The sequence below is a fragment of the Bombina bombina genome, chromosome 2 (genome assembly GCF_027579735.1).
Source record: "Bombina bombina isolate aBomBom1 chromosome 2, aBomBom1.pri, whole genome shotgun sequence".
Lineage (NCBI taxonomy): Eukaryota > Metazoa > Chordata > Amphibia > Anura > Bombinatoridae > Bombina > Bombina bombina.
This window is the reverse complement of record NC_069500.1, coordinates 755,713,367-755,739,529: the sequence shown is the minus strand read 5'-3', so window position 1 is coordinate 755,739,529 and position 26,163 is coordinate 755,713,367. Positions and strand designations below refer to the sequence as shown.

Below are 26,163 nucleotides of genomic sequence, written 5' to 3'. Positions count from 1 at the left end.
CGAGTTCTCCTGAGAGGATTTCGGAGGTAGCCTCCAAGAGGACGAATTCAAACTTCTGCCATCTCCTGGCTGATGGGAGTGCCCACTACTCTGATCTATTAAAACAGGGGAGTGATGGCCTGAACTTGCTGGAGATACCATCTCTAATGTCTTTTCCTCTGAGCTCCCACAGGGATCATCAAGCACATCATGTGTATGTAGCCCACTTCTTAACTTGGTTTGCAACTCCAGGCCTGTTGGTGTCAAATTAAAATTTACACTCTGGTCACTCCTGGGAGTCTTCTCCAGAGGAGACACAGATTCCAGCATTTTATGGGGACTGGTTTCAAGGTAGCGAAAACCATTGGGGCTCTCTGGCTCAGTTGGACATATAATCTCTGTGCACATCTGCCCATTGTGAGGGCGTGAATGGTCAACACCTGTGTTATCAACTGCAGTTTCATCCTTGCCTTTACAATTCTCTTGAACACCATCAACGGGAGAGCATGAATTTAAATGGTCATCCAACGGCACATCCTTGCCTGTTTGTACCAGTGCCTCCACAACTTCCTTTTTGGGAGGCTTTGATTTTGGCTTCTCAGATATTTTTGAAAGTTGATCCTTTTTTATTCCACTCAAGTCCTTTTTCAAGGACCCCACTTTGGTCACAGATCTTTTAGCATCAACGGGTGTGCTTGTGGTTTTTCTAAGGTCCTTTCCCTCTAATCTGGCTGGCTTTTCAACTTCTTTTTTGGTCTCTTTCTTTTGATCTTCCTTCCCATCCTTCCTTGGAGTTTCAGCTTTGCCTTCCTTTTTAATAGATAACCGAAGATCCTTCTTCATTTCTGATTTTATTAGGTCACGCTTACCATCTGTCTGGCTCTCCTCTCTCTTTAATGCAGGCTTCTTTTCCTCCTTTATCTGATCCTTCTTGATGGCTACCTTCTCTTTAATCAACGGCTTGGGCTTAGATTCAAACTTTGATTTCTCAGATGGAACACCTGCCTTAGTCTTTGCTTCCTTAAATTTATCACCCTCTAATCCAGAGTCCTTTATTACTTTCCCTGCAGATTTAGGCTCTTTTCCCTCCATTTTACCCATCTTGTCTTTAGTGGTTACACATTTGGATTCAGCACTCAATCGACCTGAACCAGATTTTAGGCTCTCCTTACTCTCTGTTCTCTTTGGTTTGGCACTTTTGTCTGCAATACTTCTTCCTATCAACTCAAGATCTTTATGAGTGACAACAGGATGCTTTAAAAACTCCAATTGTCTTAATTTTTCAAAGCCCTCAAGAATCTTATTCTGGGGTGAACTGCCTGGGAACAGCACTCGTACAATCTTTTCAAGAGGGGAAGCTGGATGCCAAACAAGCAAGGCACAAATAGAGGTCAAACATGTCAGAGGTAAACCTGTACTCTTCAGGTTTTCATTTCCAGTCCATTGCTTAGTAAACATATCTAGCTCCTTGCTACCTTTGACTGGATTGAGAACATACATCTCTAACCGTCCAACACCCATTTTCTGAAAAAGGATGATTGGTTCAACTACAGGAGTGATGCATCTATATAATGGCTTTGGTTGGATTCCCAACTTCACCAAACAGCGAAGGGCCAATATGGCCTCATCACTGCCCTTCACCATACTTGGTTCTTCATTTGTATGAGTTAGTTTTTCTGCAGTGTTTAGAAACACTACTCCAACCTCTGGAGATACAAGGTTCTTTAGCCACTCTTCATTTGGTTGTGGTCCTTGAGAAGGGTCTTCTTCAACTTCGGCTATCTTCCTTAGCAGCAGGCTATTGATCCCAGGGAGGCTATCTGAATCCATGTGTGTGAGAAGGAGAGAATCTACTCTATCCAGACGACGCAACAACTTCCAAAATGGAGACCTTGTGTCTGAGCCACCATTCACCAACATGTTGAACCCATTGACAGCAAAGAAGGTAGAGTCTCCCTTTCCTCCAGGAAAGATATAGCAGCATGGTTTAAACAATTTCAGGAAACCAACTGTTGAGGGGGGCTCCAGCAACTCAAAAGGGGATGGAACTTCCAAGGACTCTGATAAGTACTCAGACAACTCCTGTAGCCCCTCAGTCTCTGGCAATAGCAAGGGTGGGTTAAATTTCAATTCAATAAATTCCTGGAGGCTGCACTTTTCCAGCTCAAGCAAGTCCCAGTCTTGGGGACAGATAACAGTCAGGCTAGCACGAGCAGAAGGATCAGAAGAGCTCAACTTTTCTCCAATCTGAGAAGAAAAATTAAAAATGAGTGGGCAAGAGAATATATATATATATATATATATATATATATATATATATATATATATATATATATATATATATATATATATATATATAAAGACATTACACCCACACACACAAAACCAACATAGCAGATGAAGTATTTATAAGTGGGGTGAAGACTTACCTCCTTATCAGTGAAGATTTGTATAAAATCAGTCATTGAAAAGCTGCCCCCCTCCGCTAAAAGCATCTCTCCATTTCCCTCCAGGAAAGGGCCAGTAAAAATTAACAATTTGTGCTGTGAGGTGTGACATATTAAGTTGCGAATCTGCAAAGAGAGAAAAACCACATTGACTTTGTGTTCATCTAAATTTTTACTCAAAAACAAAAACTGCATGTTATTTCCTGGGTTATTGTAATATCAAACCATCTATGATAACAGTGCTTCTCTTTCATCATGACATGCTGTACACACATTTTCATGGCACTGCAAGTCTGCTTTAGCAGTAATTAAAATGGGCACTGAGCTCAAAATGGGTTCCTCCGATTAATAATGCAAGATAAAATAGATACCCACTCCCTATGGTAACTCGGGTAAAGAGTAAATCAAGTTAAAACTTTCCCTTCACCATATTACGGAGTGGCTTTGACTAATGGAAGAGTAAAGATGGCACCAAGTTTACAGATATTTAGAAACAGAATGCACACACTACTAGATGAGCAGTTCTGGAAACAGACCCTTCTTATTTCCAAGTAAGAGTGAGGTACAAGAGAACATACGTGAAGAAACTGAAAGATTATTTTAAACAGACCACTTCTGTAGTACAGAAACCCCCTCTGGCTTTTAGAGAGAAGTTTTATGCCTCGGGATGGGGCTGATTTGTCTGCACTAAGGCATTAGCCCCTTCCACATACTAGGCTGTGAAGGAGACAGTAGGCTTTCTAGGATAGCATTGCTACAATTGTGATTGCCTATGACAGTAAGGATTGTGACCTGTGAATGGTGCTGGTTAGCTGCAAAATACTTCACTCTAGATATTGCAGGAGGCTGCTATTGGAGGGAGTGCGGGTTGTCTCATTGCTATATGTGATGTAAAAGGAGTAATTAACCCTGCCCAACAAAAAAGGTTACCTAACCCTCTCCAGAACCTCACAATCTAGCCTTTGATTTAGTTCAGTGGGAGCAAGGGTTAAAGAACCACTATTGTCTGTAAAAGACCCATAAAAATGCCACCCACACTAAAAGTGAATGTAAATTTTAACGAATGAAAGCCCTGTTTTAAAAAAAAAAATACTATTAAAAGCAGGGGCACTTTCATTCATGAAAGTTTACATTGCAGCCATTTTTTTTTTTTTTTTTAAATACTTACCCTTTATTCCTTTCAAGCTTGGAACACCGGAGCAGCTATTCCCCCGCCCAGGTCCTCTTCTTACGCCAGAAATAACGAATAACAGCTTCCCCCCCAGAGCAAACATTGCCCCAGACCACGCCATGTTTGGAGGAAGCCAGATTCGTCATTTCTGACAACAGAAGAGACTACATGGGGGCGGCGGAATCGCTGCTCCAGTGTTCCACGCTTTAGAGGAATAAAAGATAAGTGTTTTATAAAATGGCTGCAATGTAAACTATCATGAATGAAAGGGTCCCTGTTATTATTAGTATTTTTAAAAACAGGGCTTTCATTCGTGAAAATTTACATTCACTTTATCTCTCTCTGCTGCCACCACTTTAGGATTATTATATGAGAACTCTTAAAAACTACTAAATGCAGCAGAATTGCATAATTAACAACACCTACACGGCCAGAATTTTTTTTTTTTTTTAAATGTATGCTTACCTGATAAATGTATTTCTTCGAGATTTGGAGAGTCCACGGGTTTATCTTAATTACTGTTGGGTATACCACTCCTCGCCAGCAGGAGGCGGCAAAGAGCCCCACAGTCAAAACTGTTAAGTATCACCTCCCTACCCATAAACCCCAGTCATTCGACCGAGAGTAAATGGAGAAAGGAAAGTAACAAGGCCATAATTAACAAAAAAAACACAAAGGGTGGGTCCGTGGACTCACCACATCTCGAAGAATTTTTTTTTATCAGGTAAGCATAAATTTTGTTTTCTTCTAAAGATGTGGCAACTCCACGGGTTCATCTTAATTACTGTTGGGAACCAATACCCAAGCTAGAGGACACAGATGAATAGGGAGGGATAAAGAAACCGCATGCATAAACAGAAGGCACCACTGTTTGAAGGACCTATCTCCCAAAAGCTGCCTCAGTCGAGGCAAAAGTATCAAATCTGTAAAATTTAGAAAAGGTATGCAAAGACGACCAAGTTGCAGCCTTGCAAATTTGCTCCATAGAAGCTTCATTCTTGAAAGCCCAAGAAGAGGCGATGGCTCTGGTGGAATGATCCTTAATTCTCTGGAGGATGCTTCCCAGAAGACTCATATGCCATGCAAATCACACTCCTTAACCAAAGAGCCAGAGTAGAGGCAGATGCCCTCTGACTTCTATTCTTTCCAGAAAAACAAACAAAAAAAAGAGCAGAAGACTTCCGAAAGTCTTTAGTCGACTTAAGAGCACGAACCACGTCCAAATTATGCAGCAAATGTTCCTTATCCGAAGTTGGCTTCGGACACAGGGAAGGAACAACAATTTCCTGATTAATATTCTTAGTATTATTTAGTTGGGAAGGAATCCCAACTTAGTGCAAAGAACAGCCTTATCAGTATGAAAAATGAGATAAGGAGAATCAAACTGTAAAGCGGAAAGTTCAGATACCTGTCGAGCAGAAGAAATAGCCAACAAAAACCAAAACCTTCCAAGACAAAAGCTCAATATCAAGAAAATGCATCAACTCAAAAGTATGCCGCTGTAAAACCTTAAGAACAAGATTAAGGCTCCAAGGAGGTGCAACCACCTTCAACACCGGCCTAATACTGACCAAGGCTTGACAGAAGGACTGAACGTCCGGCACATCCGCCAAACACTTGTGCAAAAGGACATATAGTACCCTGAAGGTTCAAATTTCAGCCCTAACAGACAAACCTTTTTCCAGACCCTCCTGGAGAAAGGATAATATTCTTGGAATCCTAACCTTAATCAAAGAATATTGCTTAGCATCACACCAAAAAATATAAATTTCCTCCATATTTTATGGTAAATCTTCTTAGTAACCGGCTTACGAGCCTGGATCATAGTCTCAATTACTGACTCCGAAAACCCATGCTTGGATAGAATCAAGCGTTCAATCTCCAAGCAGTCAGCTTCAGAGACACAAGATTTGGAAGAAGAAACGGTCCCTGAAGAAGGTAGAGATGACATTACGGAGATAGAGATGACATCTCCACTAGATCTGCATATCAGATTCTCTGAGGCCAAACTGGAGCGATTAGAATCACTGATGGCCGTTCCTGTCTTATGTGAGCAATCACCCAAGTCAGGATTGCAAACGGAGGAAATAGGCCATCTGGAAATCCCACAGAACTGCCAAAGCGTCTTTCATGAAGGCCTGAGGATCCCTCGACCTGGAACCGTACTTTGGAAGCTTTGCATTTTGATGGGACGCCATGAGATCCAACTCCAGCATCCCCCATCTGGATACCAGCTTGGAAAACACTTCCAGATTGAGTTCCCATTCCCCCGGAAGGAAAGTCTGCCTGCTTAGGAAATCCGCTTCCCAGTTGTCTACTCCACTAGGCTGGTGTCTGTAGTCACTATCACCAAAGATGGTCTCCGAAAGCAAGTGCCCTAGTACAGGTGATCTCGAGATGGCCACCAACGAAGAGAATCCTTTGTCTTCTGATCCAAAATTAGCGTTGGAGAGAGATCCAAATAATCTCCGTTCCACTGGTTAAGCATGCACAACTGCAAGGCTCTCAGATGAAAACAAGCAAATGGCACGCTGTCCATGGCTGCCAACATTAGTCCAATTACCTCCATACATTGAGCAACTGAGGGACGGGGTGTCTCCTGAAGGACTCGAAAAGACGATAGAAGCTTGATTGTTCTGGTCTCTGTCAGGAATATCTTCATCAGGACAGAGACTATGATAGTTCCTAGGAAAACTACTCTTGTCACTGGAATCAGAGAACTCTTTCCCACATTCACCTTCCACCCGTGGGACAGGAGGAAGAACAGTAACATTTCAGTGTGAGATGCTGCCTTTAGGAAGGAAGGAGCCTGAATTAGAATATCGTCCAGATAGGGGGCCACTGCTAACCCCCTGGACCTGACCACCGCTAAGAGGGCCCCTAGAACCTTCGAGAATATTCTGGGAGCAGTGGCCAGGTCGAATGGCAAGGCCACAAACTGAAAGTGAGGATCCAGGAATACAAACCTCAGAAACTTGTGATGATCCCTGTGGATAGGAACATGTAAGTAAGCTTCCTTTAGGTCTATAGTCGTCATATACTAACCCTCTTGGATCAAAGGAAGAATTGTCTGAATGGTCTTAATCTTGAATGATGGAATCCTGAGGAACTTGAGACATTTTAAGTCTAGAATCGTTTGACTAAAATCCCAGACCCTTTTCCAACTTTGGAACCGGAAAAATCACCCCCAGAGCCAAGAGGTCTTCGAAACACTTTAAGAACGCCTCTCTCTTTATCTGGTCTGCAGATAATCTGAAAAGGTGAAACCTGCCCCCGGAGGGACAACCCTTGAATTCTAACCTGTAGCCCTGAAAAACTATTTTCACCGCCCATGGGTCTGGAAAGTCTCTTAACCAGACTTGAGTGAACTGAGAAAGCCTGCCCCCAACTAGATCAAGACCTGGATCGGGGGCAACCCCTTAATGCAGACTTAGAGTCGGTTGCGGGCTTCTTGGCCTGCTTACCCTTACCCCAGGATTGATTCAGTTTCCAGGCTGGCTTGTTATTATTCTGTTTAGACGAGGATGACTTTCCTCTAAAGTTGCAAAACAAACGAAAATTACTCTGACGTCCCTTCGGTTTGCTCCTCTTATCCTGGGGCAGAAAAACAGAATTTATGTTTACCTGATAAATTTCTTTCTCCAACGGTGTGTCCGGTCCACGGCGTCATCCTTACTTGTGGGATATTCTCTTCCCCAACAGGAAATGGCAAAGAGCCCAGCAAAGCTGGTCACATGATCCCTCCTAGGCTCCGCCTACCCCAGTCATTCGACCGACGTTAAGGAGGAATATTTGCATAGGAGAAACCATATGGTACCGTGGTGACTGTAGTTAAAGAAAATAAAATATCAGACCTGATTAAAAAAACCAGGGCGGGCCGTGGACCGGACACACCGTTGGAGAAAGAAATTTATCAGGTAAACATAAATTCTGTTTTCTCCAACATAGGTGTGTCCGGTCCACGGCGTCATCCTTACTTGTGGGAACCAATACCAAAGCTTTAGGACACGGATGAAGGGAGGGAGCAAATCAGGTCACCTAAATGGAAGGCACCACGGCTTGCAAAACCTTTCTCCCAAAAATAGCCTCAGAAGAAGCAAAAGTATCAAACTTGTAAAATTTGGTAAAAGTGTGCAGTGAAGACCAAGTCGCTGCCCTACATATCTGATCAACAGAAGCCTCGTTCTTGAAGGCCCATGTGGAAGCCACAGCCCTAGTGGAATGAGCTGTGATTCTTTCGGGAGGCTGCCGTCCGGCAGTCTCGTAAGCCAATCTGATGATGCTTTTAATCCAAAAAGAGAGAGAGGTAGAAGTTGCTTTTTGACCTCTCCTTTTACCTGAATAAACAACAAACAAGGAAGATGTTTGTCTAAAATCCTTTGTAGCATCTAAATAGAATTTTAGAGCGCGAACAACATCCAAATTGTGCAACAAACGTTCCTTCTTTGAAACTGGCTTTGGACACAGAGAAGGTACGATAATCTCCTGGTTAATGTTTTTGTTAGAAACAACTTTTGGAAGAAAACCAGGTTTAGTACGTAAAACCACCTTATCTGCATGGAACACCAGATAAGGAGGAGAACACTGCAGAGCAGATAATTCTGAGACTCTTCTAGCAGAAGAAATCGCAACTAAAAACAAAACTTTCCAAGATAATAACTTAATATCAACGGAATGTAAGGGTTCAAACGGAACCCCCTGAAGAACTGAAAGAACTAAATTGAGACTCCAAGGAGGAGTCAAAGGTTTGTAAACAGGCTTGATTCTAACCAGAGCCTGAACAAAGGCTTGAACATCTGGCACGGCTGCCAGCTTTTTGTGAAGTAATACCGACAAGGCAGAAATCTGTCCCTTCAGGGAACTAGCAGATAATCCTTTGTCCAATCCTTCTTGAAGGAAGGATAGAATCCTAGGAATCCCAGAAGATAACCCTGGGAGACTATTTCTAGCGCCCAAGGATCCAGAACATCTCTTGCCCAAGCCTGAGCGAAGAGAGAGAGTCTGCCCCCCACCAGATCCGGTCCCGGATCGGGGGCCAATATTTCATGCTGTCTTGGTAGCAGTGGCAGGTTTCTTGGCCTGCTTTCCCTTGTTCCAGCCTTGCATTGGTCTCCAAGCTGGCTTGGCCTGAGAAGTATTACCCTCTTGCTTAGAGGACGTAGCACCTTGGGCTGGTCCGTTTTTACGAAAGGGACGAAAATTAGGTCTATTTTTTGCCTTGAAAGGCCGATCCTGAGGAAGGGCGTGGCCCTTACCCCCAGTGATATCAGAGATAATCTCTTTCAAGTCAGGACCAAACAACGTTTTCCCCTTGAAAGGAATGTTTAGTAGCTTGTTCTTGGAACACGCATCAGCCGACCAAGATTTCAACCAAAGCGCTCTGCGCGCCACAATAGCAAACCCAGAATTGCGAAAAAACATGAAGGAATTGTTCAAAATTCACCAAATTTTCACCACAGCGTCTTAAAGCCTTGAAAATATTGCACACCAATTTTGGAAGCTTTAACCCTTAAAATAACGGAACCGGAGCCGTTTTAAGCTTTAAACCCCTTTACAGTCCCTGGTATCTGCTTTGCTGAGACCCAACCAAACCCAAAGGGGAATACGATACCAAATGACGCCTTCAGAAGTCTTTTCTAAGTATCAGAGCTCCTCTCACATGCGACTGCATGTCAAAAACAAGTGCGCAACACCGGCGCGAAAATGAGACTCTGCCTATGCTTGGGGAAAGCCCCTAAAGAATAAGGTGTCTAAAACAGTGCCTGCCGATATTATTATATCAAAATACCCAGATAAAATGATTCCTCAAGGCTAAATATGTGTTAATAATCAATCGATTTAGCCCAGAAAAAGTCTACAGTTTAAATAAGCCCTTGTGAAGCCCTTATTTACAATCGTAATAAACATGGCTTACCGGATCCCATAGGGAAAATGACAGCTTCCAGCATTACATCGTCTTGTTAGAATGTGTCATACCTCAAGCAGCAAGAGACTGCAAACTGTTCCCCCAACTGAAGTTAATTGCTCTCAACAGTCCTGTGTGGAACAGCCATGGATTTTAGTTACGGTTGCTAAAATCATTTTCCTCATACAAACAGAATTCTTCATCTCTTTTCTGTTTCTGAGTAAATAGTACGTACCAGCACTATTTGAAAATAACAAACTCTTGATTGAATAATGAAAAACTACAGTTAAACACTAAAAAACTCTAAGCCATCTCCGTGGAGATGTTGCCTGTACAACGGCAAAGAGAATGACTGGGGTAGGCGGAGCCTAGGAGGGATCATGTGACCAGCTTTGCTGGGCTCTTTGCCATTTCCTGTTGGGGAAGAGAATATCCCACAAGTAAGGATGACGCCGTGGACCGGACACACCTATGTTGGAGAAATACCCTTTTCCGCCTGTAACATCAGAAATTATTTTCGCCAAACCTGTTCCAAATAAAGTCTTCCCCCTTGTAAGGAAGAGCCATCAGCTTGGCCTTAGATGAAACATCAGCTGACCAAGACTTGGCCAAAACAGCAAAACCAGAAGCTTTAGCTCCCAGTCTAAGGACCTGAAGGACCGCATCAGCAATATACGAATTGGCGTACCTGAGAGCTCCGATTAAGTCCTGAATCTCGTCCAGAGGAGTTTCCTCCTGTACAGAATCCGCGAATGTCTCAAACCAGTATGAGGCAGCACTAGTCACAGTGGCAATACATACCACAGGATGCCATTGGAGAACAAGACGTGCATAGTTTCTTCAGATAGGCCTCCATCTTCTTATCCATAGGATCCTTGAAGGAACAACTGTCCTCAATAGGTATAGTAGTCCTCTTGGCCAGAGTGGAAATGGCACCCTCTACCTTGAGCACTGACGACCAAGATTCCCTAATAGATGATTCTACTGGAAACATTTTATTAAAAACCGGGAAAGGTGTAAAAAAATGAATTATGCGTACCCAATAATTTCCTTTTCTTCCTTGGAAAAGAGTCCACAGCCGCATTCATTACTTATGGGAAATAAGATCCTGGCCACCAGGAGGAGGCAAAGACCCACCAGCCAAAGGCTTAAATACTCCCACTTCGCCTATCCCCCAGTCATTCAGCCGAGGAATAAGGAACAGTGGAAGAAGCATCAAGTTGATAAAGGTGCCAGAAGATGAAACAACCACAACGTCTCAAACGGTCGGGGGGCTGTGGACGCTTTCCCATGGAAGAAAAGGAAATCATCAGGTAAGCATAATTTATGTTTTTCTTCCAAAGCCAAAGAGGACACAGAATGCCAAGACAGGAGGGTAAGAGGCGGACCAATGAAGGCACCCACCGAAAAACATTCCCAGAAAACAACCCGTTTCGTCCGGGAACATCATTGAAAGAAACAAAGAACGACCCCGGAGACGCAAAGCCACCGACAGTCACCACGAGTAGATGCAACCAAGACACAGGCCTTGAAAACCCCACTCTCAGGGGCAACAACCTAGTCACAGCCCCTGAAACAAGGGGAACCAGACTAACAGGACAGAAGACCAACTCAGGTCTTCAAGACGACAACCAAGATCCGCTCGCTAGGCTCACCTGAACATATGTCAGGACAGAAAAAACAATGAATAATGAAGATGATTTACTTGCAAGCGACTAAGGATTTCCGTCAAACTTCAAGGCACGGACCACGTCCAAGTTATGTAACAGACGCTCCTTCTTAGAAGAAGGATTAGGACATAATGAAGGAACAACAATTTCCTGATTAATATTCTTATTTGAAAAAACCTTAGGAAGGAATCCAGGTTTGGTACGTAAAACCACCTTTTCAGAATGAAAGATAAGATAAAGCTAATAACATTGTAATGCTGAAAGCTCAGAAATTCTACGAGCAGAAGAAATAGCAACCAAAAACAAAACTTTCCAAGATAACAATTTAATATCTATGGAATGCATGGGTTCAAACGGAACCCCTTGAAGAACACTAAGGACTAAATTCAAACTCCAGGGTGGAGCAATAGGTCTAAAGACAGGCTTAATTCTGGATAGAGCCTGAACATCTGCCAAACGTTTGTGTAACAAAATTGACAAAGCAGAAATCTGTCCCTTTAAGGAACTCGCTGATAACCCCTTCTCCAATCCTTCTTGGAGAAAGGACAGAATCCTGGGAATCCTAACTTTACTCCATGAGTAGCCCTTGGATTCACACCAAAAAAAGATATTTACGCCATATCTTATGATAGATCTTTCTAGTGACAGGCTTACGTGCCTGAATCAAAGTACGATGACCGAATCGGAGAATCCCCGCTTAGATAAAATCAAGCGTTCAATCTCCAAGCAGTTAGCTGCAGAGAATTTAGATTTTGATGTTGGAACGGACCTTGAATGAGAAGGTCCTTTCTCAAAGGAAGTTTCCACGGTGGCAGAGAGGACATGTCTACTAGATCCGCATACCAGGTCCTGTGTGGCCACGCAGGCGCGATCGGAATTACTGAAGCTCTCTCCTGTTTGATCCGAGCAATCACGCGGGGAAGGAGAGGAAACGGTGGAAACACATAAGCTAGGCTGAACGTCCAAGGCACTGCCAAGGCATCAGTTCGGCCTGAGGATCCCTCGACCTGGATACGTATCTCGGAAGCTTGGCATTCTGTCGAGATGCCATCAGTTCCAATTCCGGTCTGCCCCATTGGAGAATCAGTGAGGCAAATACCTCCGGATGGAGTTCCCACTCCCCCGGATGAAAAGCCTGCCGGCTTAAGAAATCCGCTTTCCAGTTGTCTACTTCTGGGATGTAGATTGCTGACAGATAACAAGAGTGGGTCTCCGCCCATCAAATTATCTTGGATACGTCTGTCATCGCTAAGGAACTCCTCGTTCCCCCCCTGATGATTGATATAAGCCACAGTCGTGATGTTGTCCGACTGGAATCTGATGAATTTGGCCGAAGCCAACTGAGGCCATGCCTGAAGCACATTGAATATTGCTCTCAATTCCAGAATATTGATTGGAAGTAGAGATTCTACCTGAGTCCCTACACCCTGAGCCTTCAGGGAATTCCAGACTGCACCCCAGCCCAGAAGGCTGGCGTCCATTTTCACTATAACCCACGAGGGTTTGCGGAAACACGTCCCCTGGGACAGATGATCTGGTGACAACCACCAAAGAAGAGTTTCTGGTCTCTTGATCCAGATTTATCGGAGGAGATAAATTTGCATAGTCCCGATTCCACTGTCCGAGCATGCACAGCTGCAGTGGTCTGAGATGAAAAAGAGCAAACGGAATGATGTCCATTGACGCTACCATTAATCCAATTACCTCCATACACTGAGCCACTGATGGCTGAGGATTGGACTGAAGGGCTTGGCAAGTATTTAGAATTTTTGACTTTCTGACCTCTGTCAGAAATATTTTCATGTCTACAGAATCTATCAGAGATCCCAAGAAGGGAACCCTTGTCCGTGGAACTAGTTTTCTAGGTTCACCTTCCATCCGTGAGTTCTCAGAAATGACAACACTGTGTCTGTATGAGATTTCGTCAGATGATAAGTTGACACCTGAATCAAAATATTGTCCAGATAAGGCGCCACTGCTATGCCCCACGGCCTGAGAACTGCCAGAAGGGACCCTAGAACCTTTGTGAAGATCCTATGTGCTGTGGCCAACCCAAAGGGAAGAGCCACAAACTGAAAATGTTTGTCAAGGAAGGCAAACCTTAGGAACTGATGATGATCCTTGTGGATAGGAATATGAAGGTATGCATCCTTCAAGTCCACGGTAGTCATGTTGACCCTCCTGGATCATTGGTAAAATTGTTCGGATGGTCTCCATCTTGAAGGATGGAACTCCGAGAAACATGTTTAGACTCTTGAGGTCTAAATTAAGTCTGAACGTTTCCTCTTTTTTGGGAACTACGAAAAGATTTGAGTAAAATCCCTGTCCTAATCTTGGAATGGGACGAATTACTCCCATAGAAGAGAGGACTCTTACACAACGTAAGAACGCCTCTCATTTTATCTGGTTTACAGACAATTTAAAAAGAAGAAATCTCCCTCTTGGGAGAATATTTTTGAATTCCAGTTGATACCCGTTGGTCACGATTACCAGTGCCCAGGGGTCTGAACATCTCTTACCCAAGTCTGGGTAAAGAAAGAAAGTCTTCCCCCTACTAAATCCGGACCCAGATCGGGGGCCGTCCCTTCATGCTGTCTTTGTAGCAGCAACGGACTTCTTGGGTTGCTTACCCTTGTTCCAAGCCTGGTTGGGTCCCCAGACGGACTTGGCCTGAGTAAAATTTCCTTCCTGCTTTGTGGAAGAGGAGGAAGCAGAGGGTACTCCTTTAAAACTTCGAAAGGAACAAAAATTATTTTGTTTACCTCTCATCTTAACAGACTTATCCTGAGGTAGGGCGTGACCTTTACCTCCAGTAATGTCAGAAATGATTTCCTTCAACTCAGGCCCGAATAGGGTCTTCTCCTTGAAATGAATAGCTAAGAGCTTTGATTTAGATGACACATCAGCAGACCACGATTTTAACCATAACGCTCTACGCGCCAAAATCCTGCATTTTTCGCCGCCAACTTAGCAATTTAAAAGGCGGCATCTGTAATAAAAGAATTAGCTAGCTTGAGAGCCCTAATTCTATCTAAAATGTCCTCTAAAGGGGTCTCCACCTTCAGAGACTCTTCTAGAGCATCAAACCAAAAAGCTGCTGCAGTAGTAAATGGAACAATGCAAGCTGTTGGTTGTTTTTCCCATTCCTTCTTTATAATTTCCAAAATTCTTTTAGGAACCGGAAAAACATCAGTGTAAGTAGGTAACTCTAGATATTTGTCCATTTTACACAATTTCTCTGGTGGTATTACAATAGGATCACAATCATCTAGTCTCGCTAAAACCTCCCGAAGTAACAGGCGGAGGTGTTCAAGCTTAAATATAAAGGACATAACGTCTGAATCTGTCTGAGGTAACATACTTCCTGGGTCTGAAAGTTCTCCCTCAGACAACAATTCCCTGACCCCCAACTCAGAGCCCTGTGAGGGTACATCGGAAATAGCCAACAAAGCATCAGAGGATTCAGTATTCACATTAATACCTGACCTACTGCGTTTACCCTGTAACACTGGTAACTTAGAGAATACCTCTAAGGGTAGTTGACATAACTGCAGCCATATCCTGCAGAGTAAAAGAATTAGATGCACTTGAGGTACTTGGCATCGCTTGTGTGGGTGTTAAAGGTTGTGACACTTGGGGAGAATTAGATGGCATATCCTGATTCTCTTCAGACTGAGAATCATCCTTAGGCACACTTTCTTTACCTAAAATATGCTTTTTACATTGTAAGGCCCTTTCAGTACAAGAGGTACACAAAGTAAGAAGGGGTTCCACAATGGATTCTAAACACATAGAACAATTAGTTTCCTCAATGTCAGACATGTTGAACAGACTAGTAATAACAATAGTCGTAGATCACCTCATTTATTGATTCAAACAACTTTTAGAAAAATGTGTACTGAGCCTTTAAGAAATAACAAGTGCACAATTTTTTCTCAAACTGCCTAAAACGTTTAAAACACGCTACACAATTAGACATAATAATTCAATTGGCCCAAAAATTATTGCACCCTATAAGTAAAAGGTGAATTTACCCTCTAAGAGACATTTTAACCCAAAAATATATCTTAACAGAAAAAATGACCCCTGCAAAATGACAACGATCCGGTGAACAGAACACAAGTTTAGGGCCCCACCGGAGCTAATGCCTGTTGCCTTCTCAGTCAGAGTAAACTGCGCGTCTGAGCGTGCAAAATAGGCCCCGCCCATCATGGACGTCACCCTAACAGTCTGTTTAACCGCATGGGAAGCAGTTTATAATAAGCAATGTGGTCCCCTTAAAATATTTTAATAAAAACTGCAGCCCTACTGACTTTGAATAAAATATAAAATGTCAAGCTGCCTCTCCCAGTGTCCAACCCAATACAGTGTCAAAGCAATATGTATAAACACAGGATTTTCAGTAACACCCTCAGTGTACAGGTCTACTGCTTACCCCTTCCCTTGCAGGGAAAACATGTCAGCCAGTTCTGATATACCAAGTCTCCTCAGAAATAAAAGACTGAACATACCTCAATGCTGCTTGTAGCATGACACCGTTCTCCACACTGAAGATTTCTCTTGCACTACCTTCAGAAGCTCTGTGGGAACCAACATGGATCTTAGTTACATCTGCTAAGATCATCAAACTCAGGTCAGAAATCTTCTTCCATATCTCCCTGAGGAAAATGGTACTCACCGGTACCATTGAAAATAAAAAAACTTCTTGATTGAAGAATCTAAAACTAACACCTCACTTTACCTCTTCCTATTACTAACACAGGCAAAGAGAATGACTGGAGGTGGAGGAAAGGGAGGATATATATATATATATATATATATATATATATATATATATCTGCTGTGGTGCTCTTTGCCACTTCCTGTTAGCAGGAGGTTAATATCCCACAAGTAAGGATGAAATCCGTGGACTCTTCTATCTTGTAGAAGAAAAGGAAATTTATGCTTACCTGATAATTTCTTCTACGATATGACGAGTCCACGGATTTTATCCTTACTTGTGGGATTTATCCTCCTGTCAACAGGAAGTGGCAAAGAGCACCACAGCAGAGCTGTATATATAGCTCCTCCCTCTTCTCCACCCCCAGTCAATCGACCGAAGTTAGGAAGAGAAAAAGCTAAAGGCGCAGAGGCGACTGAAGTTTATAAAAATATATATAACCTAATTCTGTCTTAAAAGAACAGGGTGGGCCATGGACTCATCATATCGTAGAAGAAATTAATTTATCAGGTAAGCATAAATTTACTTTTCTTCTACAAGATATGACGAGTCCAAAGATTTCATCCTTACTTGTGGGATACAATACCAAAGCTACAGGACACGGATGAAAGGGAGGGACAAGACAGAGACCTAAACGGAAGGCACTACTGCTTGAAGAACCTTTCTCCCAAAACCAGCCTCAGAAGAAGCAAAAGTATCAAATTTGGAAAATTTGGAAAAAGTGTGAAGTGACGACCAAGTCGCAGCCTTAAAAATCTGTTCAACAGAAGCATCGTTTTTAAATGCCCATGAGGAAGCCACAGCCCTAGTAAAATGAGCCGTAATTCTTTCAGGAGGCTGCTGTCCAGCAGTCTCATATGCCAGGCGGATGATACTCTTCAGCCAAAAAGAAAGAGGTAGCCGTAGCTTTCTGACCCCTACGCTTTCCAGAAAAGACAATGAATAATGAAGATGGACGGAATCCTTAGTCGCCTGCAAGTAAAACTTCAAGGCACGGACCACGTCCAAGTCATGCAACAGACGCTCCTCAGAAGGATTAGGCCATAAAGGAACAACAATTTCCTGATTAATATTCTTATTTGAAACAACCTTAGGAAGGAACCCAGGTTTGATACGTAAAACCACCTTATCAGAATGAAAAATAAGGTAAGGCGAGTCACATTGAAGTGCTGAACACTAAGAACTAAATACAAACTCCAAGGTGGAGCAATTAGTCTAAACACAGGCTTAATTCTGGTTAGAGCCTGACAAAAAAGACTGAACGTCTGCCAAACGTTTGTGAAGCAAAATTGACAAAGCAGAAATTTGTCCCTTTAAGTAACTTGCTGATAACCCTTTCTCCAATCCTTCTTGGAGAAAAGACAGAATCCTAACCTAACTCCATGAGTAGCCTTTGGATTCACACCAAAAAAGATATTTACGCCATATCTTATGATAGATCTTTCTAGTGACAGGCTTACGTGCCTGAATCAACGTATCAATAACCGCATCAGAGAATCCCCGCTTAGATAAGATTAAGCGTTCAATCTCCAAGCAGTCAGCTGTAGAGAAATTAGATTTGGATGTTGGAAAGGACCTTGAATGAGAAGGTCCTGTCTCACTGGGAGTTTCCATGGAGGCAGAGAGGACATGTCCACTAGATCTGCATACCAAGTCCTGCGTGGCCATGCAGACGCGATTAGAATTATTGAAGCTCTCTCCTGTCTGATCCGAGCAATCACCAGGGGAAGGAGAGGAAACACATAAGCTAAGTTGAACGACCAGGGCACTACCAAGGCATCTATTAGTTCGGCCTGATGATCTCTCAACCTGGAGCCGTATCTTGGCAGCTTGGCATTCTGTAGAGACGCCATCAGATCCAACTCCGGATTGCCCCATCGAAGAATCAGTGAGGCAAATACCTCCGGATGGAGTTCCCACTCCCCCGGATGAAAAGCCTGTCAGCTTAAATAATACGCTTCCCAGTTGTCCACTCCTGGGATATAGGTTGCCGACAGATAACAAGAGTGGGTCTCCGCCCATTAAATTATCTTGGATACTTCTGACATCACTAAGGAACTCCTCGTTCCTCCCTGATGATTGATGTAAGCCAGTCGTGATGTTGTCTGACTGGAACCCGATGAATTTGGCCGAAGCCAACTGAGGCCACGCCTGAAGCGCATTGAATATTGCTCTCAATTCCAGAATATTGATTGGAAGTACAGCCTCCAACTGAGTCCATACACCCTGAGCTTTCAGGGAATTCCAGACTGCACCCCAGCCTAGTAGACTGGCATCTGTTGTCACTGTCACCCATGAGGGTATGCGGAAACACGTCCCCTGGGACAGATGATCCGGCGAAAACCACCAAAGAAGAGAGTTTCTGGTCTCTTGATCCAGATTTATCAGAGAAGACAAATTTGTATAGTCCCCATTCCACTGTCGGAGCATGCATAGTTGCAGTGGTCAGATGAAACAGAGCAAATGGAATGATGTCCATTGCTGCCACCATCAATCCAATTACCTCCATACACTGATGGCCGAGGATTGGACTGAAGGGCTCGACAAGTATTTAGAATTTTTGACTTTGATAGATTCTGTAGCAATGAAGATTTTTCTGACAGAGGTCAGAGTTCCCAGGAAGGGAAACCTTGTCTGAGGAATTAGTGAACTCTTTTCTAGATTCACTTTCCAACCGTGAGTTCTCAGAAAGGATAACACTGTGTATGTATGAGACCTTGGTTAGATAAGTCGACACCTGAATCAAGATATCGTCCAGATAAGGCGCCACTGCTTTGCCCCGCGGCCTGAGAACCGCCAGAAGAGACCCTAGAACCTTTGTGAAGACTCTGGGTGCAGTGGCCAACCTGAAGGGAAGAGCCACGAACTGAAAATGTTTGTCCAGAAAGGCAAACTTCAGGTACTGATGATGATCCTTGTGAATAGGAATATGAAGGTATGCATCCTTCAAGTAGACTGTAGTCATATATTGACCCTCCTGGATCATTGGTAAAATTGTTCGGATAGTTTCCATCTTGAACGATGGAACTCTGAGAAACTTGTTTAGACTCTTGAGATCTAAAATGGGTCTGAAAGTTCCCTCTTTTTTGGGAACCACGAAGAGATTTGAGTAAAACCCCTGCACCTGTTCCAGTATTGGAACGGGACAAATTACTCCCATAGTAGAGAGGTCTTTTACACAATGTAAGAATGTCTCTTTTTATCTGGTCTACAGACAGACAATCTTGAAAGAATAAATCACCCCCTTGGGAGAAATCCTTTGAATTCCAGTTGATACCCGTGGATCACAATTTCCAGTGCCCAGGGGTCCTGAACATCTCTTGCCCAAGCCTGGGCAAAGAGAGACAGTCTGCCCCTACTAGATCCGGACCCGGATCGGGGGACGCCCCTTCATGCTGTCTTGGTAGCAGCAGCGAGCTTTTTGGGTTGCTTACCCTTGTTACAAGACTGGTTAGGTCTCCAGATGGACTTGGCCGGAGCAAAATTCCCTTCCTGCTTTGTGGAGGAAGAGGAAGAAGAGGGTACTCTCCTTTTAAGTTCCGAAAGGAACGAAAATTATTTTGTTTACCCCTATTCTTAAACTTATCCTGAGGTTAAGCATGACCTTTACCTCCCGTAATGTCAGAAATGATTACCTTCAACTCAGGCCCGAATAGGGTCTTACCCTTGAAAGAAACAGTCAAGAGCTTTGCTTTAGATGACACATCAGCAGACCACGATTTTTACCATAACGCTCTTCGCGCTAAAATGGCAAATCCTGCATTTTTAGCCACCAACTTAGCAATTTGAAAGGCGGCATCTGTGATAAAAGAATTAGTTAGCTTGAGAGCCTTAATTCTATCTAAAATATCCTCTAACGGGGTCTCAATTTTAAGAGACTCCTCTGTGGCACCCTCATCTACAGACCTCCCAGACCTCGTCCTGCCTTCTGTAACTCCATCACCGACCTCATTGAACCCCACGCCCTCCCCTCAACAGACTACATCCTCCTCTGGGATCTAAACTTCCACCTAGACAACCCCAATGACCACAACACTGCCAACCTCTTAGAAAACCTTGGAACCATCGGTCTAAAGCAACTTGTCAACTCCCCAACCCACTCAGCCGGACACACACTCGACCCTATCTTCTCTGCAGGCAACCACATCTCAGTCAACCACATCACCGAACTCCATTGGACCGACCACCATTGCATACATTTTTCCTTCAACAAACCCACCGCACACCTCCGGCAGCACCACCCACCCCCCAGAAACTGGAACAACATCACCGAAGACTAACTGCACTCTAACCTGAACAAGTGCCCCCCAGCTACCTCCACAGATGCTAACTCCTCTGCCCGCAACCTCCACCACTGGCTCACAGACTGCGCCAACACCCTCGCCCCTCTCAAGAAACTGTCAAACCGCCAACAAGGCTAGTTGTTTCACCCCTGCCCTCCAGGACTCCAAACGCCACTGCAGGCGATTGGAAAGGACCTGGAGATCCAGCAAGACCCCCTCAAATAAAAACAGCCTATAAAGAAGCCATCACTACACACCACCACCTCATCAAAACCACCAAGAAGACAGCCATTCAAGATAGAATAAATGCCAATGTCAACAACAGCAAGGAGCTGTTCACAGTCATCAAGGAATTCTCCAATCCTAAAAGCAACACCAATGACATCCCGCCCTCCCAGGACCTCTGCGATAACCTCGCAATGTACTTCCACCGCAAGATCGACATCTATGACAGCTTCGCGCCCCAGAACTCACCCACCACCGCCTACCCACCTACTCCCACCGATACCTCATCCAAATACACCACCGCCTACCCCCCACTGACCATCTGGAGCCCCCTCACCACAGAGGACACCATCAGGATCATGAGATTGATCCACTCTGGAGCACCCTCGGACCCATGCCCGCATCACATTATCAACAAAGCGGGTGACACCATCGCCCCCGAGCTCTGCAGCACCATCAACTGCTCCATTGAAACTGGCACCTTCCCGGATGACTGGAAGCATGCAGAATTAAAACCCCTACTGAAAAAACCCACGGCTGACCCCAATGATCCGAAGAACTACCGCCCAATCTCTTTGCTCCCCTTTGTGGACAAAGTCATCGAGAAGTCCATCAATGCGCAACTCATTGACTACATTGAAGCCAACCACATCCTGGACCCCTCCCAATCCGGTTTATGGAGCAACCACAACACCGAGACCGCCCTCCTCGCCGCCACAGACTACATCCTCGTCCTACTCGACCGAGGAGAGACTGCCGCCCTCATTCTCCTAGACCTCTCAGCAGCGTCGACACAGTCTCCCACCTCACCCTCCGCAACCGACTACACGATGCCGGCATACGCGACAAAGCCCTGGAATGGATCACCTCCTTCCTCACCGGCAGAACCCAGAAAGTTAGACTCCCACCCTTCACCTCCAAGCCCACAGAAATCGGCTGCGGTGTACCCCAAGGCTCTTCTCTGAGCCCCACCCTATTCAACATCTACATGGCCCCTCTCTCCGCCATCGCCCGACCTCAACATAGTCTACTATGCCGACGACACCCAGGTAATCATCTCACTCACCAGTGACCCCACCACCGCCAAGAGAAACGTCCACGAAGGGCTGACAGCAGTCGCCACCTGGATGAACTACAACTGCCTAAAGCTGAACGCAGACAAGACCGAAGTCCTCCTGCTCGGTCCCACCACATCCGCTTTGAATAACTCCTGGTGGCCCATAGCCCTCTGACACCCTCCAACCCCCACCGACCATGCACGAAATCTAGGCGTCATCCTGGACTCAACACTCTCCATGGACCGGCAAATCAACGCCGTCTCTTCTGCATGCTTCCACACACTTCACCTGCTGCGTAAGATCTTCAAATGGATCCCGAGACCAGGAAGAATGTCACTCACGCCCTCTTCAGCAGCCGACTGGACTATGGTAACGCACTCTACGCTGGCACCACCATCAAGCTCCAAAAGAGAATACAGCGCATCCAGAACTCCTCAGCCAGACTAATCCTTGACAACCCTAGTCAATGCCACATCACCAAATACCTGCGGGACCGGCACTGGCTCCCCAGCAACAAAATAATAACCTTCAAGCTACTCACCCATGCATTCAAAGCCCTCCACAACATCGGTCCCGAATACTTGAACCACTGCGTTACCTTCTACACCCCTGCCAGACAACTTCGATCGGCCGACCAAGCCCTCGCTGTCATCCCCCGCATCGGGAAAACCACAGCGGGAGGCAGATCTTTCTCTCACCTGGCTGCCAAGACTTGGAACACCCTCCCGCTGCTCCTTAGACAAGCTACCGCCCTAAGTTCAGAAAGAACCTCAAGACCTGGCTCTTCGACTGAACTGCAACCCTCAGCGCCTTGAGATCCTTACGGGTGAATAGCCGCGCTTTACAAGAACCCAATAGATAGAAGGCATCAAACCAGAAAGCCGCTGCAGTAGTCACAGGAACAATGCAGGCTGTTGGTTGTATAAGGAAACCCTGATGAATAAATAACTTCTTTAGAAGACCCTCTAATTTTTTATCCATAGGGTCTTTGAAAGCACAACTGTCTAGGAATAGTTGTACGTTTAGCCAGGGTAGATATAGCTCCCTCCACCTTAGGGAAAGTCTGCCAAGAGTCCCGAACGGTGTCTGAAATGGGATACATTTTCTTAAAATTAGGAGGGGGAAAAACGGTATATCCGGTCTGTCCCACCACTCCTTAATCTCAGAAATTCTCTTAGGAACCGGAAAAACATCAGTGTAAGTGGGTACTTCTAGATATTTGTCCATTTTACACAATTTCTCTGATGGTACCATAATAGGGTCACAGTCATGCAGTCGCTAATACCTCCCGAAGTAACAGGCGGAGGTGTTCAAGCTTAAATTTAAAGGACATGACGTCCGAATCTGTCTGAGGTAACATACTTCCTGGGTCCGAAAGTTCTCCCTCAGACCAAAGTTCCCTGACCCCCAACTCAGAGCCCTGTGAGGGTACATCGGAAATAGCCAACAATGCATTAGAGGACTCAGTATTCACATTAATTCCTGTCCTACTGCGTTTACCCTGTAACACTGGTAACTTAGATAATACCTCTGTAAGGGTAGTTGACATAACTGCAGCCATATTCTGCAGAGTAAAAGAATTAGACGCATTTGAGGAACTCGGCGGCGCTTGTGTGGGCATTAATGGTTGTGACACCCGGGAGAATTAGACGGCACATCCTGATTCTCTTCAGGACTGAGAATCATCCTTAGGCACACTTTCTTTACATAAAATATGCTTTTTACATTGTAGGGCCCTTTCAGTACAAGAGGTACACAAAGTAAGAGGGGCTTCCACAATGGCTTCTAAACACACAGAACAAGGAGTTTCTTCAAGTTCAGACATGTTAAACAGACTAGCAATAGCCACAATAGTCAAAAATCACCTCATATAATTAAAAACTTTTAGAAAAAAAAAAAACGTACTGCGCCTTTAAGATATAAAAGAACAATTTTTCCCAAACTGCACTTAAAACGTTTAAAAAATGCTAAACTATTATATAGAACACTTTAATTTGTCCAAAAAATATTGCACCCTATAAGCAAAGGTGAAGTTACCCTTTAAGAGACATTATAATGCAAAAATATATTTTTTAACAATGAAAATGACCCCTGCACCTCGACACAGCTCTGCTGTGGCGCCTACCTGCCCTTAGGGTACTGAAAACTGACTCGACAACGATCCGGTGACTGGAAAACAACTTTAGACCTAATGCCTGCTGCCTTCTTAGTGAGAGAAAACTGCGCGTCTGAGCGTGTGAAATAGGCCCCGCCCATCATGGACGTCGCATCAATAATCAGCATAACCGCATGGGAAGCGGTTTGAAGAAAAAAAAGCCATGTGGTCCCTTTGTATATATAATACTCTAACAAATAACTGCAGCCCTACTGACTTTAATATAAAACATATACATGTCAAACTGCCTCTCCCAGTGTCAAGCCCAATATAGATATGCAAACCGTAGTAGCAATAAGTATAAACACAGGAATTTCAGTAACACCCTCAGTCATACAGGTCTACTGCTTACCCCTTCCCTTGCAGGGAAAAAATGTCAGCCAGTTCTGATATAACAAGTCTCCTCAGAAATAAGACTGAACATACCTCAATGCTGCTTGTAGCATGACACCGTTCTCCACACTGAAGATTTATCTTGCACTACCTTCAGAAGCTCTGTGGGAACCATAATGGATCTTAGTAACGTCTGCTAAGATCATCAACCTCAGGGCAGTAAAATTTCTTCATTCCTTAACCATTTCTCCCTGAGGAAAATAGTACACACTGATACCATTTAAAAAAAATAAAAAAAATTCTTGATTGAAGAATCTAAAACTAGCACCTCACTTTACCTCTTCCTATTACTAACACAGGAAAAGAGAATGACTGGAAGTGGAGAGGAGGGAGGAGCTACATATACAACTCTGCTGTGGTGCTCTTTGCCACTTCCTGTTGGCAGGAGGATAAATCCCACAAGGATGAAATCCGTGGACTCATATCTTGTAGAAGAAAAAGAAATTTATGCTTACCTGATAAATTTATTTCTTTTACGAAATGACGAGTCCACGGATTTCATCCTTACTTATGGGATTACGCCTCCTGGTCAGTAGGAAGTGGCAAAGAGCACCACAGCAGAGCTGTATATATAGCTCCACCCTTCCCTCCCAACTCCAGTCATTCGACCGAAGTTAAGAAGAGAAAGGAAAAGCCAAAGGTGCAGAGGTGACTGAAGTTTACAAAAATAAATACCTGTCATAGAAATGACAGGGTGGGCCGTGGACTCGTCATATCGTTAGAGAAATAAATTTATCAGGTAAGCATAAATTTCCTTTTCTTTTACAAGATATGACGAGTCCACGGATTTCATCCTTACTTATGGGATACAATACCAAAGCTATAGAACACAGATGAAAGGAAGGGACAAGACAGGAACCTAAACGGAAGGCACCACTGCTTGAAGAACCTTTCTCCCAAAACCAGCCTCAGAAGCAGCAAAAGTATCAAATTTGTAAAATTTGGAAAAAGTGTGACGAGACTATCAAGTTGCAGCCATGCAAATCTGTTCAACAAAAGCATCGTTTTTAAATGCCCATGAGGAAGCCACCGTCCTAGTAGAATGAGCCGTAATACTTTCAGGAGGCTGCTGTCCAGCAGTCTCATATGCCAGATGTATGATACTCTTCAGCCAAAAAGAGAGGTAGCCGTAGCTTTCTGACCGCTACGCTTTCCAGAAAAGACAACAAATAATGAAGATGATTGACGAAATTCCTTAGTCGCCTGCAAGTAAAACTTCAGGGCACGGACCACGTCCAAGCTATGCAACAGACGCTCCTTCTTAGAAGGATTAGGACATAATGAAGGAACAACAATTTCCTGATTAATATTCTTATTTTAAACAACCTTAGAAAGAAAACCAGGTTTGGTACGTAAAACCACCTTATCAGAAAGGAAGATAAGGCGAGTCACATTGTAACGCTGAAAGCTCAGAAATTCTACGAGCAGAAGAAATAGCAACCAAAAATAAAACCTTCCAAGATAACTTAATATCTATGGAATGCATGGGTTCAAATGGAACCCCTTGAAGAACATTAAGAACTAAATTCAAACTCCAGGGTGGAGCAATTGGTCTAATCACAGGCTTGATTCTGGTTAGAGTCTGACAAAAAGACTGAACGCCTGGAACATCTGCCAAACGTTTGTGTAGTAAAATTGACAAAGCAGAGATTTGTCCCTTTAAGGAACTTGCTGATAACCCTTTCTCCAATCCTTCTTGGAGAAAGGACAGAATCCTGGGAATCCTAACTTTACTCCATGAGTAGCCCTTGGATTCGCACCAATAAAGATATTTACGCCATATCTTATGGTAGATCTTTCTAGCAACAGGCTTACGTACATGAATCAAAGTATCAATGACAGAATCAGAGAACCCCCGCTTAGATAAAATCAAGCGTTCAATCTCCAATCAGTCAGTTGCAAAGAAACTAGATTCGTATGTTGGAAGGGTCCCTGAATGAGAAGGTCCTGCCTCGATGGAAGCTTCCACGGCGGCAGAGAGGACATGTCCACTAGATCGGCATACGAAGTCCTGCAAGGCCACGCAGGCGCAATTAGAATTACCGAAGCCCTCTCCTGTTTGATCCAAGCAATCACCTGGGGAAGGAGAGCAAACGGTGGAAACACATAAGCTAGGCTGAACGACCAAGGCACTGCCAAGGCATCAGTTTGGCCTGA

General features: G+C 44.1%; 1 protein-coding gene across 1 annotated transcript in view; it reads right to left on the bottom strand.

Annotated features, from left to right (window-relative positions):
• Nucleotides 1–26,163, bottom strand: part of MAP1S (microtubule associated protein 1S) — a 214,921-nt gene that overhangs the window by 29,518 nt on the left and 159,240 nt on the right. Inside the window, exons 4-5 of the mRNA XM_053702868.1 lie at nt 2,409–2,552; nt 1–2,226 (exon numbers count right to left, since the gene is read on the bottom strand). The exon at nt 1–2,226 is cut by the window's left edge and continues 901 nt beyond it. Coding sequence (XP_053558843.1) covers nt 1–2,226; nt 2,409–2,552 — 2,370 coding nt within the window. The remainder of the gene's footprint in view (nt 2,227–2,408; nt 2,553–26,163) is intronic.